The 17476-nt window shown below is 53.5% G+C and overlaps 1 protein-coding gene across 2 annotated transcripts in view; it reads right to left on the bottom strand.

Annotated features, from left to right (window-relative positions):
• Positions 1 to 1524: 1524 nt before the first annotated feature.
• The window catches only part of HPCAL1 (hippocalcin like 1), a 122028-nt gene continuing 106076 nt past the window's right edge, over positions 1525 to 17476 (bottom strand). Inside the window, exons 3-5 of one of the 2 annotated variants that reach the window (XM_061210448.1) lie at positions 7284 to 7699; positions 4819 to 4924; positions 1525 to 2386 (exon numbers count right to left, since the gene is read on the bottom strand). In XM_061210448.1, the coding sequence (XP_061066431.1) occupies positions 2289 to 2386; positions 4819 to 4924; positions 7284 to 7661 (582 nt within the window). In that variant the 5' untranslated portion in view covers positions 7662 to 7699 and the 3' untranslated portion in view covers positions 1525 to 2288. The remainder of the gene's footprint in view (positions 2387 to 4818; positions 4925 to 7283; positions 7700 to 17476) is intronic. The other variant, XM_061210447.1, reaches the window with a different exon arrangement.

Genomic DNA, 17476 nt, shown 5'->3' with positions numbered 1-17476 from the left:
GCCTGCCGGTCTTGGGCTGGGATGTCGGTCTCCTGCCTTCAGATCCAGACTGGAACTAATGCCATCGGCTCTCCTGGGTCTCCAGCTGGTAGATCTTGGGTTCGTTCAGCCCCCATAATCTTATGAGCCAATTCCTTGCAATGAATCTTTCTCTCTTTCTCCCCCCCGCCCCACCCGAGTATACATGTGTGCATACAGAGGGAGACACCCCCTTTGCTCTGTCTCTGGGGGGAACCCTGTTACAGTGGTCATTCCCATCTGTGCCTCATTCCTGGGCAACGTCCCCTGTTAGTAGCACTGCAGCACTCCCCGCCTCCCCTCAACAGGCAACAAGCACTACTGATTTAGCCTTGGCCAGTTCTCCTTACATTTTGTAAAATACAAGCCCCTCTCTGGGAGGGGAGATTCCTCCAGGCCGGGCGGAGTTGGCAAGGCACCATCCTGCTTATCTGTAGCAAGCTGGGTCCACCCCCGGGTCACCTGGCCTCCCCCTCCCACCCCCCTTCCCCTGGCGCCGCCCACAACGGTCCAGCCTCGGGCAGTGCCACTGGCTGGAAAGTCACTTGCAGAAGGGCTCACCGTTTCTATTCAGAGGCATGGAGTGGTGAAAGGTATTAAGATTTCTAAAACCAGCCAAACAGCCAGGGTGCCTGACCGCCTGCTGTGGGTCAGGCTCTGAGCTACGCGCTCGGCCCACTTACCTTGATCCCGTCTCCCTGCTGCACGGCTTCCACAGGTGAGACTCAGCGAGGTGGCGTGGCCCATGGGTGGATGTGCCAGACACTGGAACCAGAACCCCAATCCTGTTCACCCTTCCCGGCGCCATGCCCTCTGGGGGGAGGGGGCCCTCATCAGCTGGGTGCATCCTGACTGGCCAGTCGTGGTCACCTCACACTCCTGGCCAAGGCACTGAGAAGGGGTGGGCAGGGAGGACAGGAGAATTTTGGAAAGTTCTCCTCCCCTTTAAGGAAGAACAGAAGACAGGCTGCTTCTCGTCCTGCCTGTGGAAGGCTCCCATGTCAGCTGCACTGCCCTGCACGGTGACAGCCCTGCGGGGACCCCAAGGATTCAAGTGCGAGGACAGAAGCTGCCTGTGAGGCCGGGGGCAGGGAGGTGGGGAGGCGGAAGGAACCTGGACATCCTTAGCGACGCCCCCCAGCTGCCGCATTAGTCTCGGCACATGGAGTCCTCGCTGGGGGTGTGCGGTCCTGCTACCTTGCTGATTAAACCATGGGGTTGGCGGGAGAGCCGGGGGGCGGGGGGGTGGATGCAGGCAGAAGCCTGACAGTCAAACCTGCCAAGAACTGTCATCTTTCATTTCCACAAATATTTCTTGGCATTAGGCAGATATTGAAGAACAGGCTGCACAAGATTTATAGACACAGTAACGGCTACATGGATACAGAAGGGGCCAAGTTTACAAACAGCAGCAGGACCTGCCGAATCCACCTGTTCCGGAGAGCGCGGAGGCCACGGCAGCAGAACGGGGGTCTCCCGATCCCACACAAAACTCAGACAATGCCATTTATTTGATCATTTTAATACAGGAACTGCCAGACCAATCAACAGGGAGGACAAACCTTACAGAGATGCTGCGTTCACTACGCGGACGGGAGGGTCTCCACGGCCCTGGGCACGCATGCATGTCCTTTTGAAAAGGGCAGGTTGAGGGCATAAATACCACAAAATAACCAGGCTCGGAGAGATCACAGGCCATGAGGGAACCACGCTTCAAAGGCAATCGAGGCATTAAATATGGGACCTACACATTACATTTCACTTCACCATACGTATAACTTATATATTAAAAGGAGACCACAGTATATATACGTGCAAGCGGCTTTGGTCAGAGAAAACGAACGAGCTGGGTGGAGCCATGCACGGGGAGGGCTTGCCCGTCTACTCTCCCTCTGTTCTTGTCCCCGTCTTTCCCACAGAGTCACCTGCAATCACAAAATCAATCAGCTGGCCATGGCGCGATCTTAGAAAGTCCCACCGGGATCCTCAGGGTGTCCTCTGGGCTCCCTGCGGGCAGGGAGGTGCCCCAGAAGCGAGGACACCGTGAGCTCTGGGAGTAACCACATGCCGGGGAGTTCGTCCTGGAGGGACTGGGGAGGGGGCGGGAGGAGGCCAGGTGAGGAGGGAGGCGTGGCCACCAAGCCGGCAGGTGCGTGTAGCCTGGCCGCCCCGGGAGAGCAGGAATGATTGAAGAGGCATCCACTTTTGCAAGCAAAGCTTAAACGGCAAGACAAGCCTGTGTTTCTCTGCACTGTCCAGACACCGACCCCTTAGAACTGACTGGCGCTGCTGGGGTCACACTGTAACAACCGGACGATGGATGGGTCGCTCTTGGCACCTTTAATGAATTCTTCCAGGGACAATTTGCCTGTGGGATGGAGGACGGGAGAAATGGGAGTTAGCCAGTGCTCACTGTTCATCACCCTTAGGAGAGCACGGGGACGGCTCCTGTGTCAGGGACGTCTCCTCTGGCCCAAGTCTTGAGCCCTCCTGAAGCTAGATGCGTCCAGGCTCCACACACTTCCAGGGCATTTCTGGAAAAACCTTTTTTGCTTTCAGTGCTCATTGCAAAGCACCGGGCATCGCAAGGGACGTACCCAGTATGGCAGCAGGCCGTGCCTGGTGGGGCAATTCAAACCCTTTTAGAAATAGCCCCACGCCTTATTTAAGAAAGATGTGCCTTGTCCAGAAAGAACATGACATCTGCCTCTAAACCATAACTAACCCAGGGTCGAGAGGGCCAGGCCTGGGTGGGGACCTACTTCTTGCCTCTGCGTTTGAGGCTCTGCAGCTATAAAATGAAATAGAGCCATTTACCCCGGAGGACAGCAGTAAAGGGAATGCAGGAGCTTGAGGCCATGCCCAGCACACAAAGGGCTCACAGCTCTGCCGCCATGGGCAAGCTACCAACTTCTCCACGTCCCAGGGTCTTCATCTGTGTGGTGGGATAGTGGGAACGCCCATCTCAAAGGGCCACCGGGAAGGTTAATTGGGAGGATGTGTTTGAGGGGTTCAGCCCACGCCTGGCCTGCAGGATGCACTCAGCTAGTGAGCTGCTGCCAGGAAGCCAGGCAGGGACCTCCTGCTTGCCCACTGCCGAGACGGACACCTCCGCCTGTGGGTCCCCAGCAGCGGGGGCAGACAGGCTGGCCCCGAGGGAGACTAAACAACCCCAGGCTAAGGGATGGATTGGGAAGGGAGGGGGCAGCCATCCCCTCGGCAGAAGAGAAGATCTCTGGGCCCCTCTGATGATGGAGAGGGGTTACTGGGCTTTGTTACTATTCATATGGTCGGTGGGCACTTTACTCCGACCACTCAGGGCGAGGAGCTTCTGAAAGCACCAGCCTCTCCTCCGGGCAGAAAGCGGGGCTGGCAAGGGGCTGGGGATCCCTGAGCACCGTCTGTCCTGCAGCCATCAGGGTGTTCCTGGTGCTCGGCCAGGCTCAGGTCACAGGAGAAGGTGCTTCAATGATACCTGTGCTTTCCTAGGGGGGCAGGGAAGGTGTGGGGCAGTTCCCAGAGAAGGACGAGGGCCTAGCTCTGGACCACCCCTGCTTCACTCTTCTCTCCTCCAACATCACCTCTTCCACCCCTCCCCGAGCTCCAGGGACGCATGGACCCCGGGGTTCACAGGAGAAGCTCTGTCCTGGTGGGCACAGGCCCAAGTTCACAAACACCCTGGGAAGGTGCCCAGAGCAGGCCCTGAGGGGTCAGGGCAGAGGTGGGTGGAGGGAGAGCCGGACGCTGTGCTAAGAGCTCTACTGGCTCCATGTCACTGAATCCTCAAAACCACAAGAGACTGAATTATTATCCCCATTTCACAGAGGAGTAAACCGAGGCTCAGAAAAGCCAAGATTGGTTGGAGCAGGTCTGTTGAACCCAAAGCCTGTGCTGCTACCCTGGAAGGCAGAAGACATGTTTTAAATTGGCCCAAAGGCAACGCCAGGCACGAGGCCATCTTGTTTTACATTTGATGGATCGTGTTTGGAAAACTGTTTCCTTGCGGATGATGTGCCTGCAGCCACATTGCCCCCCTCCCCCTGCTGGCTCAGTCCTTGGCATCATCTGCAAACCGCACTTTAGGGTTTAGGAGCACTTTTCTGTGCATTAGCTTATTTTTAATCTCCAGCACAGCCCGGGGGTATTTTCTCTTTTTCTTTTCTAAATGCTGCATTTCTTTATCCTTCAAAAACAAATCAGACCTGACTCTGGGACTGCACTTAGCACTGGCAAGAGGTGCGGATCCATCCAGTTTCATAGCTACCTTCCCCAGCAGGGACCCTGCAGAAGCTCACGGCCAATGCAGAGAAGGAAACACAGGGCACGTCCTCACTGTATGGTCGCCACCGCCCCCCCCCCGGACACTCCACTTCTGCTGCGGTGTGGGCCCAGAGATCCTGGCAGAGCTGCTGCAGGCCAGCACATCCTGACAGAGTCCCTGGGGCCACTGAGGCTTGGGGGAGGGATGATGGGGGGCAAAGGGACCCCCACCACCTGGGAGGCTTGATCCCAACCCCTCCAGGGCCCAGGTGCCAAGGGCACACCTGCCTCTTCTCCCCGGGACACGCCCACGGGCCTACAGTCTCCCCGTTCTAGAAGCAAGGAGACTATGGCTCATGGGGCAGGATGCTGGCCCAGTGCCCCGACTCCAAACTCCGGCTCTCCCCTCAGCGCAGCTGCACTGGCCGGGCAGGGCCAGGTGTGGGCCAGGTGAGGCCTGAGAAGCTGCAGAGAAGGAGGAAAAGGTCCCAAACACATCTCTGCTCCCAGCAGTGGGGCACAGACACACAGGGATCCTACCATCATTGTTGGTGTCCATCTGCCTGAAGATCTTGTCCGTCCGTTTCTCCGGCGTGGACTCATCCTCGGGCATCTTCATCACGGAGGACACCATTTTGTATATAGCCTGCAAAGGGGGACACAGACAGATGTGCTCAGAGGTTCCAGAGTGTCCCTGGGCGGATGGGGCACAGGCATAAGCTTCTGCCCAGCCCACAGCAGGACAAGAGGTCAGGATGCTCACCAGCTTCAGGGCCCTTCCCCAGCTGGAATGTTCTCTGCTACTCCCAATAGTGTGAATGCATGTCACAGACAGCACGTGAGCAAAAGGAAGCCAGACTCATTTACGCGAAGTTCAAGAACAGGCAAAACAACCCACTTTGACAGCTATAAGCCTGTGGGTGTCTGCGGGGCGGGGAGGTGGGACAGTTCCCAGGCCTTCTGTGGGGCTGGGAATGCTCCCTAACTCACAGAGGGTGGTGGTGACACAGGCGCATACGTGCACTGCCCATCACTCAGCACACGTAGCCGCAAACATTTGACTATGGGATTGCTGTACCTGAGTTAAAAGCAAAAAAGACAGCCCACAGGGAAAGCCACATAACTAGCCCCAGAAAGGCCAGCGCCAGGGCAGATGGGTGTCTCCAGCAGGACCGAGAACCCCAGGACACTGCCATCCAAGGGCTCAGCACCATTGCCAGTCGTTTCTGTGTGTCTCTGTCCAAGGGGCCCGGCCCAGTGGTGGGTGTGTGTGTGCATGTGTGTGTGTGTGTGTGGGTCCAGGGGGCGTGATGAGGCCAGTGACCAGAAGCTCATCAGAGTAACTCGTGAGGGGGAGGGGCTGTGCCACTGTGGGTTTCTGTGCGGAGATGGCTTGACTGAGAGTCTCATTCCTGAAACAACACACCAAGGACAGCAGAAGTCTGAGAGTTGTAGCATCTTAAAAAGCAGGTTTACAAAACCAAACCAAAAAGGAATGATCCCAAGTGAGGCTTCTGGTATCTGTTATACTCTCTCCTCCTTGCCCCCTCTCCATTTGCCGAGGAGGGTGGAGGTGGCCAGGCCTCACAGCATGGCCAGTGTGTCTTTCAGGGCCCCTTGGGACAGGACCCCCTCCTGAGAGGGGCAGGCACTTGCTCAAGTGCAGAGGAGGCAGAGCCAAGGCCCTTCCCGGCCTCTGGTCGGCTCTGAAGTACTTAGAACCCAGTCCGTTTTGACGAAGGTGTAGTGGCCGGGCATCCCGCTCAGCAGGCCAAGGAGCCACCTGCGGGTGTCACGGGAAGGGTCTCAGAGTTTGGGAACTTGGTCTGGGGGCCTAGCAGCCAGATCCCGTTTGGACAGGCATGGGGCCCCTCGCTGTCCTGCTGTGTCTCTAAGTCTTGGCCGGGCCGGTCTGCTTGGCCAGGGACAGGGAAGCGTAAGGGCCAGCTTGTGGGCCGGGACAGGTGATTCCTGAGAAGGAGATTTCTTCCTTCTGCCACCGCTTGTCACTAAGAGCCAGGAGCGACAGCTGAAGCAGAGTCCCCTGAACCTGTGCTGATTTATTCTCACTGTGCGAAAACCACCTGCTCAGGAAATAGGTTGGTCACTCCTCAGGCCACTTGCTGCTGGTCTAGGAGTTCATGAGTTTGATACCCTCTGTTTGTGGCTTAGCCCGGAAGTTCCTTCCATGTAGAGGACATCTCCTCTGAGGAATTCTAGAACTGAAGCTCCCAGGCTCCAGGAGTGGGAATGCAGGGAGGCACCCAGGGAACGGCAGCTCTGTGCCTCTCTACCACACACCTAGGAAGCTGGGGAAGTGGACAAAACACGGTTTCTTTCTGGAAAACAGCTTCCCCTGCCAGAGCTGTTGACTGGAGTCCAGGAGAAGAGGTCTCTGAAGTGGTGCTTTCTGTACCAGAGCTTATTCTGTGACCACTAACGTTTCAGTTTTGCTTTACAACTGCACGTTCCTGGGGACATGACAAACTGTTCTTTTATTCTCAGATACGGGGACTCAAACAGGTCTTGGCAGGTGCCTTCTGCAAGTGTCAAGGGTCCTCTCAATTACTATAATTCTCCCTGAATTACTATAATTCAGCTCTGTTAACTCTCAGGAAATCACCATCCCCCACCCAGCCTCAGATTTTGTGAAATGCAGAGAACGACACCTCCACCCCCCGCTCCGCCCACCCCACCCCCGCCCCGCCAGGGTCGGGAAGGCCACAACTCATCAAAGGGCTTAGGCCAGGCCTGATGGATGGCCAGTGATCAGTAAACAATGGCTCTTCTCATCACTATTTGCAAGGACCCGCCAGTCCGGTGACAACTGGTCACTTTCAAAAGTGCACGAGGGAGGGGCTGGCAGCCACCTAGCCGCGAAGGGCTGAAGGCGCGGGCAGGACAGGAGGGCTGTCCGGAGTGGGCGGGGCCTCGGGGGACCACGCCCCCACCCCACCCCCACCCCCCGCGGCTGCGCCCCGCCAGCCCCTCCCTCCGGGGCGCACCTGCACGATCTCCAGCATCTCGCTGCGGCTGATGTAGCCGTTGCCGTCCAGGTCGTACATGCTGAAGGCCCACTTGAGCTTCTGCTCCAGCTTGCCCCGCGAGGTCACGCTCAGCGCGATGATGAACTCCCGGAAGTCGATGGTGCCGTCGCCGTTGGTGTCGAAGGTGCGGAAGACGTGCTCCGCGAACTTGGAGGCGTCGCCGTAGGGGAAGAAGTTGGCGTAGATCTTCTTGAACTCGTCCACGGTCAGGTGGCCGGTGGGGCAGTCCTTGAGGAAGCCCTTGTACCACTCCTGCAGCTCGTGGTCCGTGAACTCCGTGTTCTCCCGCAGGTCCTGCAGCACCTCGGGCCGCAGCTTGCTGTTCTGCTTGCCCATGGCGGCCGGCGGCGACACCTGCAAGACAGGGGCCCGGGCTGGGGCCATCAGGGCGGGGGAGGGCTCCCCACAGCCTACAGCCACCGAGCGGGGCGAAGAAACGTCCCCCACGTGTCCCGCACCAAGGGCCGGAGAGGCCCGCCTCCGGCCCTTCCCGCGATGCGATGCCTCAGTCCTCCTAGGACCCCTGCGGGGAGGGGGGCCCTCGGTCTGTGTACCACTAGGAAGGCCAGGATACTCCGGTGGAGTCAGGACAGGCCACCTCGCGCTGCAAGGCATATCCTGACTTCCAGAATGTGAAAATGTGGAAAAAACAGCAACTTGAAATCAATGGAATGAGGCGTTTATCAAGTGCCCAGCAGGGGCTGTACAAGATTGGAGGATGAATCTCACCACCCTCATCAGCTTCAGGCAAAACTGTCACGCTGACTGCACCCCACACCCTGTGTTCTGAGCAGTTCTTTTCTTGTTCGGGCACCATGTTCTGATTTTATCCTTAGAACAGGCATCCAGAAGCTTTTTTTTTTTTTTTTAACATCTTTATTGGAGTATAATTGCTTTACAATGGTGTGTTAGTTTCTGCTTTATATAGAAGCTTTTAAGGAGTCCCTCTTGTTTGTTTTCGCCTCTGAGAAGCCCTCTGGTTGGGAGTGGGGGGCAGGGGTGGATCTACAATTAGCACCAAGAGTACATGAATGTCTCTGAGGTTTGTAGTCAAGTCTCAGGCACCTGCGGGCGTGCAGAAGCGTGCTCCCCCGCGAGGTTTTCCATAAGACTCATCCGTAAGACTGACCCTGGGGTGGTACTCTTACTAGACGTTAATACAGCTTTCACCTCGCCACCTCATTTTATTTTCTGATTTTTCACAGTAATACTAGTACCTGGCTTACTCATTTTTGAAGCATATAGAATAGAAAATAAAAACAAAAGGTTTTCCACCCTCGTCCCAGAGGTAACCACCTTGAACTGCTTCTTAACATTTATGAATGCTAAACATTAAGTACTGAATCCCCATTACTAAATATAATCAATGTAGTTCACATATTTTCCCTGGCACTTCCTTTTTCTTCTTTGTCTCCTCCCAGGTTTTATTAGTTTCATACACATATGTCATTGTTTTTACTTGTTATCTTTATGACTTGAAATTATATGAAATTTAAATTGATATAAATTTAAATTACAGAAAAGTTCCTTTTCTATCCCCCAGGTAGGGGGATTTGGGAATATCTTTCAAAATTACAAACACGTTCCCTTCGACGCTGCAACCCCACTTCTAGGAACAAATCTAAAGATGCTCCCACCCGCGCAAATAGCCTGTGTACACGGCCAATTCCGACACGTTGTCTGTAATAATAAACAACCCAGGCGTCTGTCATTACTAACATGTGAAATAATCATCAAGATCTATTTTTAAGTGAAAAGAAAAGGTGCAGAACAGCACATAGAGTTTGCCACCGTTTGTGGAAGGAAAAAAAAGAGAAAATATATGTGCGTGTTTGTATGTTTGGAATGACTTCTTGGGAAATGATAACACTGGCTACAGAGAGACGGCTGATAGACAAGGGTCAAACAGAGACTTATTTTTTTGTTTAGTTTTCATTGAGGTATAGTTGGTTTTCTTTTTTTTTTTTTAATGTTCTTTGGATCATTTATTCTTTTACAACAAACATATTTTCTTTTAATAAATATCCCTCTACCATTACTTTCTGTTTATTATTATATATATTTTTTATTTTTATTTTTTATACAAACAGAGACTTTTTAGTGTAAACCCTTTTTGTAATTTCAAATGTTGAACTCCGTGTATTTTTTTAATTCAAAAAAATAAACACACACGAATCCTCTATTTCTTGCTTGAGCAACTTGACCCGGATCTCTCTCTCTCTCTACGATCAAGCTACTGATCCCCCTCTCCTCCCCTAACCTCTCCACCTTCCTTCCACATCAGCTCCTGTCGTGTGTGGGAACCACTATTTGTACATCACCAAGGTTTACAATCTCTACTTTCTGCTTTACCTATAGGTTGATCCTAATAGGTGGAAACCAGCAAATCTCTACGTAACTTGGTTGTCAGTTTCCAATGGCCCCCAGCAGCCCCACTCCCCCGCCCCAGGGCTCCCAGACTTGACTTAAGACACCCCGCAGACTGCACACTTCCACCTCCGCATTTCCTGCACTAAAAAGGCTAATCTTCAGTCCTTTACTCAGTTCAGCTGCTCTCAAGGCTTGGTATTTTCCACACTCCCCTTAATTGTGAAAGTCTCCTAGCCAGTGTCTGGAGGGTGTGGAGAGGAGTGGTTTGTCTTAGGTGTCTCTCCTTCAACTTCCCGTCTCGTGCTTCAAAGGCAGCATCCACGAGCAGAAGAGGCTGCAATGTGGAGAGTTTCACTGCATCTGCCCCTCCTCGCTCCTCACTCCTTCAGCTGAGACCTGAGCCCGTTCTGCCAGCACCGTGTGCCCACGTGTCTGCAGGGGTGGGCAGAGCGGGTCAGCTGCTGTCGTGGACTGAACTGTCCCCCCCAAATTCACACGCTGAAGTCCTAACCCTGGGACCTCAGAATGTGGCTGTATTTGGCGACAGGGCCCTTAAAGAGGTAATTAAGATAAATGAGGTCATACGGGTGGGGCCTAATCCAATCTGACTGGTACCCTTGAAAGAGAAGCTTGGGACACAGACACACAGAGGGAAGACCATGTGTGGACACGGGGAGAAGACGGCCGTCTTCAAGCCAAGGAGAGAGGCCTCGGAAGGAGCCAAACCAACCGACACCTTGATCTTGGACTTGCAGCCTCCAGAAGCTAGAGAGAATAAATTTCTGTTTTTGAAGCTGTCCAATCTGTGGTGCTTTGATGCAGCAGCTCTGGGGCCCTAAGACAGCTGCCCCGAGAACTGACCTGATACCGTGTGGCATCAGCATCCGTGAGGCAGAACCCCGTGCCAGGCACCGTGAGGTTCCCAAAGCTTTAACTCCTGATCTGCCAGCATCGGGGACAATCAGAAGAAGGTCCACGGACTGTGGGACACTTTTGTTTTTATCAGACACCTTGTCTGTATTAGTCCCACTTCACCAGGGAGGAAACAGACCCGGAGGCTCTGGCGGCAAAGCCAGCCCTCGGACCAGGTCGTCTGGCCCCCTGTCCCACATCTTGCTGGGGGCAGCCAGGGGAGGCTGGTCCAGGGGAGGCTGGTCCAGGGGAGGGCACCGTGGTCATGAACATGGCCTTCCCGGCCGCCTTCACTAGTTAATGGTACATCCTTCTCCCAATTAGCCTTCCTGCACTTTTCATCGTGGAAACAACCCACCTTCTGTGAAGCTCTGGGCTCTGAGAGCTCAGGGTTGGTCCTTCTAAATCTTCTCTTTTTTTTTGCTGCGCCGCATGGCTTGCAGGATTTTAGTTCTCTGAGCAGGGACCGAACCCAGGCCCGGGTAGTGAAAGTGCTGAGTCCTAACCACTGGACCACCAGGGAATTCCCACGGTCGGTCCTTTTAGAATCCATTCACCTCAGCGAAAACCAAACCACGGCTCAGAACAACGGTATCAACTGGCCTCAGAATCTGTCTGTGATTTGTGTTCTTTCTGATCCCACAGAAATGCCAAACTCCTAACACCTCCTCCACCCAATGTAACGAATGTTTATGGAAAGGAAGGGACCATATCAGGGAGCACGACAAGTACGGTCGACACAACCGCTAGAAGGTGACAGCCGAGGGCTCCGAGGTCTGCCCGGGGAGGCTTCAGCTTTCCCAGCCCTTCTCACGTGTCCCCGCAGGCAGGCACGTGGGGCTGCAGAATCCCAGCGGCCCGCTGGGCCCGGCGCAGAACAGATGTCTGTGTTGGTTGAGTGGGCCTTCCCGCTGCAGTGCTGGTGCTGGTTGTGTACACACATATACAGACACCTGCTAACTCTGAGGCAGGGTGGTTTCTGGCAAAGCTGGCATTCCAGCAGAGCCTGGGTGTGCTCCCCTTTGGGGGATGCAATGCAGGGGGTCCTTCCTGAGAGTTCTGGGGGCTCACGGGATGGGGAGAGGGGAGAAGGTAGGACTCTGGGACAGACATATCAGGTCTGGGTCCTGCCTTTGAAGAGCTCCTCAAGGCCAGAGCATGTAGGATGCAGGCAAGTCACTCACACTGGTCCATTTTAGCATCAAAACCCCCCACTGCAGCCACAATTCACCAAGCTGTGCCAGGCACTGTGCAGACCATTTCACAAATGGTGAAACTGGGGCCCGGGGGTGTCAAGTAACTTTCCCAGGGTCCCACAGCTGCTGGAGCTGGGATGTGACCAGGAGTCCATTTGAACTTGACCACGGAGCTCTACGATCGACCCTGAACCCTGGGAGATGGGCAGGGCAGGCCTGGCATTCCAAGCTGTACAGAGAGGAAAAGCAAGGCTGGGAGAAATTGAGGGATGGGTCCAGGAAACAAAGATAAGTTTTACTTTGGGGGAAAACTATCAAGAAATCGTGGGTGGAAAAACATGTTTTCCTGCCACTGTCTTGAAGGTTGAGTTAGGAAAATCTGGGGCTGCCAAAATCAGGGCTGATGGGAGACCACATTTTTGAGGATGATGTTGCAGGAATCCATCATTGATTTTCCAGTGTCCTTTAGGGAGACCCCACGGCTTTCAAGTAGGGAACCCACCTCTGCTTTGATTTCTTGACCATGCCCAGTCAGCTGAATTAAAGGGCTGACTTATAGCATTACCGTTGTAAAAGTCGGTGACATTAATTTTGCTACAGAAAGTTCGAGACAACTCCAAGGATGTCGAAGCCATCCTGGGGTACCAGGTAAAAATCCAGAGTTGGGGAGAGGGCTTATGTTTGCAGAAATTCCCTAAGAGCCCAAGCTGAATTTAGAGGAAAAGAGTTCTGGAGATTATTGGTTGCACAACAGTGTGAATGTACTTAACACAACTGAACTGTACACTTAGAAATGGCGAAGATGGTCAATTTCATGTTATGTATGTTTTACCACAAATTTTAAAACCGGTGCGGGGGGGGGGGCCAGGCGGTATAAGGACCACAGTGTTCTTTGGGCCCCTCTGCAGTCTGATGGTCTAGGACCCCTGGGTCTGGAGGCCCCAGGTCGAAGAATCCTGTGTCCCTATTGAGATGCGGAAGCCTCTCATCACAAGGGCTGACCCCCCCCACCCCAAGACAGGCAATGGAATCAGGGAAGGTGGTACAGCATCCCCTGGAAGAATCCAGAAACCCGCTGTCTACAAATCCTGTGTGCCTCATCACATCCTGCACCTGAGTAATTGTGCAAATGCTTGTGGTGCACATGTGTCCACTAGCCGGTGCTCTGCCCCCCAAAACCTCAGCCCAGGAGTGCAGGCCGCCCTTGCCCTCGGCGTGTCCTCTGGGTCTGGCTCCAGGCTGGCTGCACAGGCTGTGCGCAGTATACTCCAGTCCATTGGGTCCTCTGAATGCCTGGGGACGGAGGTCCTGGTTCTCACTCCAGGCTGCTTATGGCATACGGATGGGGCATAATAAGTGACACGAAGGAGGGGGCGGGGGAAGGTCCAACCTCCGAGGAGGAATCCTTCATTCCCACGTGGAGCGGAGGCAGTCTGCCTAGAAAGGTGGCACGCGGAATCCAAACTGAATGACAAGGACTTTAAAAGCCACTGGAGGCTTGACTCCCACAGGCCACCTCTAGGGTGCACAGGCAGGTTCCAGGCCCTGCAGGCGGGGGTCACGCTTGACCAGACTGGGAGCAGGCAAGGGCATCTCCGACATCTCCGACTTAGAGACAAAGAACTGAGGCTTCTGCGAGGCACGAGCTTGTCTGTGACAGGCAGGGCTTCCAGCTGGCGACCACCTCCTCTGTCTCCTTGCCATTAAACTTCTCACCACACAGTTTCACAAGACGGCCTTCCCACTGTGACTCTCATGAAGCCGTGAAGTGGGGCCCATGAATGTCACATAAAGCCCCACCGGCACTCCCCATCACCTCCTGGATCAGCCTGCGTGTGCTTTCCAAAGGCTCGGGTGAAATATTTCCAAAGAACCTCATTTCAGCACTCTGTCCCGGAGGCTCTTGGCCCGAAGCAGGCAGCCTCAAGGGAACATGGTGGATGGTGGAACGCTGCACCCCAGTGACCCCTCTGTTACTAATTAAGCCAATGAACCAACCTTATTGACGACCAGCTGGCTGGGAAGATGGCTGACAAAACGCAAGCCTTTCTGCAAAGACAAAGCCACCACTCCCACTTCCCAGCAGAAATGGCCCCCTGGCCCTGTCATCAGGCAAACACCCCAGCTTTCATTTACCAGAAAATCTTACTTTCATCTCCAGTGAAAGATGGGGTGAAGAATGGACGTGCCAGGGGAGGACAACTGATTCAAGGTCAGAGCCATCTCTTACTGGGCTTAAAAAGCTTCACGACCAAGCAGGGGTTGGATCAGACAACAGCCTTCTGAGGGCATCGAAGACGACATTTTAATTCACAGTAATGGAAAAATGGGGGAGGGAGTTAATGTAGCGCTAACAGCCATCTCTCTGCTTCTCAGTTACTCTGTTATTGTTCTCAATGTGTTAAATTGTAAAGAAAAAAAAAAGTAAACATGTAACTGGGGAGCCCTATGAAAATATTAAACCCAAAGTCTGTATTGCCTGCAAATTAAAGCCTTTTTAATGGCGTAGTTCCTATCAGCTGCCCGGCGAGGCTCCTGGAACCGAGGGCGCGTGTGTCCCATTAATCACAGCTCAACGCCTGCTGCCGGCGTGGGTAGACATTTCATCCCATTGCTCTAAAACGCTTTCATCACCTCAGATCTCCAAAGCTTGCTGGTCCAACCAGACTTAGAAACACTTGGGGGGAAGATGATGGGAGAGGTGGGAGGAACCAACTCCTTATAAAAGGCCAAAGGCTGGAGGGGCGGCGGCAGTGAATTTGCACTTCAAGGAACTGGAGGGCTCACTTGAGACAGCGCTTGTTCTGTCTGGCAGAACAGGACACGCTGGGTGGGGTGGGGTACGGGGGGGCCGGAGGGGCAGGAGAAAAACTGGCGGTTTGTGTTGTTTCTCATGCAGCACCAGCCCTGGGTCTTTCTCCTGATGACTCATGGAGAAACGCTCCTCCGGTGGCTGAGCCCGGGTCCTAGGGGGAAAAGAGGCTGACTGCATTCGTGTCCTTCTTTCCTCCCAGTATGCGGGTGGGAAGCAAGCCGCCTGCTGCCTGGGCTTCTAGTGCAGCTGCTCTGAGGAGGGGCCAGTCCTGTCCCAAGAGGTCTGCGACAACTGCCAGGACCCGGTGCAGGGGTGGCTCCGGCTGCAGTGCGGTTGGCTGGACGCTAGAGGGCGCAGTCGGGCAGGCTCCCCAGGACCTGAGCTGGAGACCCCGCCTCCCAGCTTTCTGACCCCGCCCCTGCCACGCCCCCTCCACCTCGCTGGTGCCTCAGTTCTTCCATCTATAAGCTGTATTTGTCCAATATAGTAACCACAGTGGCTATTGAGCACTTAAAATGTGGCCAATCTGAATTCATATAAGTGCCCTAGGAGTAAAATTCTCACTGGATTTTGAAGACTTAATACAGGGAAAAAATATCTCATTAATAATTTTTCGGGACTTCCCTGGTGGCGCAGTGGTTAAGAATCCCCCTGCCAATGCAGGGGACACGGGTTCGAGCCCTGGTCTGGGAAGATCCCACATGCCGCGGAGCAACTAAGCCCGTGCGCCACAGCTACTGAGCCTGCGCTCTAGAGCCCACGAGCCACAACTACTGAGCAAGCCCGCGCGCCTAGAGCCCGTGCTCCACCACAAGAGAAGCCACGGCAATGAGAAGACCACACACCACAACAAAGAGTAGCCCCCGCTCGCCGCAACTAGAGAAAGCCCATGCGCAGCAACAAAGACCCAACGCAGCCAAAAATCAATTAATTAATTAAAAAATAATTTTTCTATCCTGATTACATGTGAAATGACAAATGATACCATTTGAGATATAGTAGGATTAATCATTTTGGTAACATTAATCTCATCTGTTTCTTTTTACTTTTTTAAGGTGGTTACCAGAAAAGTTAAAATTACATACGTAGGTGACTTGCGTTGTCTATCTAGTGGTTGCTCAGCACTGGGTAGATCCTTGGGGCGCGGTTTAGGGGGCTACCAAGTTCCTTAGCGTCCTGTTTACAGACCCACTGCTAACTGCGACCCAGCTGGGAGAGGTGGCCTGTGTTTATTTCACTCCTTGGTGCCCTTGAGTGAAAGATAAGGGTGTTTGCGTTTCATAATTACATGTGAGTCCCACAAGTTTCTATTTTCAGCAGCTTCAAGAACTTTGCCGGAGGCCAGCTGCAATGAAGACCCAGGTCTGGTCCTGGCTAAGGTGTAAGGCCAGGGGGAGGGGCTGCAGAAAGGGGGTGTCCCTCCTCCTCTTCTGAGGGAGAACACAAAAGCCCCAGGTGAGATCTAGGGCAAGAGGGGGTTAGTAACACCTCTGGAGCTGGTGGCTACAGGGTGTACCTAGATCCAAATTCAGCCCACGGACCTCGGGGAGCCCGTTTCCAGAGGCTTCCTGAAAAACTGTTGCATCACAGTTTCACATGCTGGATGGGCTTCAGGCAGTGACCATGGTTGAGAAATCCAACTGAAAGTCCTCCTGACTTCTGTACCCACCCCAGCAGTTTAAAATCCCACGACTCCCCAAAGCTTTAAAAATATATAAAAGAGAGGATGGAAGGAGGGAGGGAGGGAGGAGAGGAAAAGAGAGAGGAAGGAAGAAGGAAGGAAAGAGGCAGGCTGACCAAGCAAGGCAGAGAAATCTCCTCCTTATCTTGAGCCATCCTCTCCTTCCACTTTCCTGAGGTTGACATGCCCTAAATGAGGCAGGGGAAAAGGAAGAGGTGGAGAAAAGGAAAGGAAAGTCCCCAAGAGGAGAGGATGTTCTTTCCCTTGCAGAAACTGCTAACACAACAGCAATAGGAACTGTGGATAGCTTTCCCTGAATACTTTGTGCCTGAAATCACCAGGTCAGCCATGTGGCTGCTCCTCTCAGCCACCCAGCAAACTCCTACTCATCCACCAAAGCCCAGCTCAAATGTCACCTACTCACGGAGGCATTTCCCAACCCCTCTACAGTTGCTCTTCCTTTTGCATTCCAATACCATTTTTAAACTTATTTCTATTATGACCTCAACTTTTAGTACATCGTTTACTAATGTTTTTCCCTCATTAGACTGGGACCTCCTTTAGGAAAGAGGATGTCTCACTCATGCTAGTAGGAGAACCTGCTAGCATGTTCTAGCCCCAAGGCCTTTGTATTTGCAGTTCCCTCCACCTGGTCTGCCCTCCCCCTCAGTATCTGCAAAGTGCACTCCCTCAATGTTCACATCTTTGCTCGAGTCTTCTTGGGGGCACCTCCTCCAAAGAGCCCATCTCAAGCAGCATCCGCCCTTACCCTGCCCCCTTTTCGTGGCTGTTCCTACTACTTGGCACTATACTGATACATGGTTGACTCCCTGCTCTTGCTCACCATTACATCCCCACACTGCCCAGAACAGGGCCTGGCACGCAACTAGGCTCAGTAAAAATATCTGAATAATGGTTGCGTGTCCAAGGGCTTAGCACAGTGTCCGAATGAATGAACAGATGAACAAGTGAATGGGTTTCTTCTAGGACCCTCTTGTTCTAACAGTTTGTGACTCTTCCAGTAACAGGAAGATGGGAAGGAACATCAGGGATTAGGATGACAAAGTGCTCTCTTGCTCAGGTTTGAAGCTCCAGGAAGGGACATTCTGTAATTCAGACTTGGTGTTCTGGAAAGTTCCATGTATCGGCACAGGACCAGCTGCAGCAGAGTAGAGGT

The sequence above is a fragment of the Eubalaena glacialis genome, chromosome 14 (assembly GCF_028564815.1).
Source record: "Eubalaena glacialis isolate mEubGla1 chromosome 14, mEubGla1.1.hap2.+ XY, whole genome shotgun sequence".
Lineage (NCBI taxonomy): Eukaryota > Metazoa > Chordata > Mammalia > Artiodactyla > Balaenidae > Eubalaena > Eubalaena glacialis.
The sequence above is the reverse complement of the archived record's forward strand: the minus strand, read 5'-3'. Positions and strand labels throughout refer to the sequence as shown.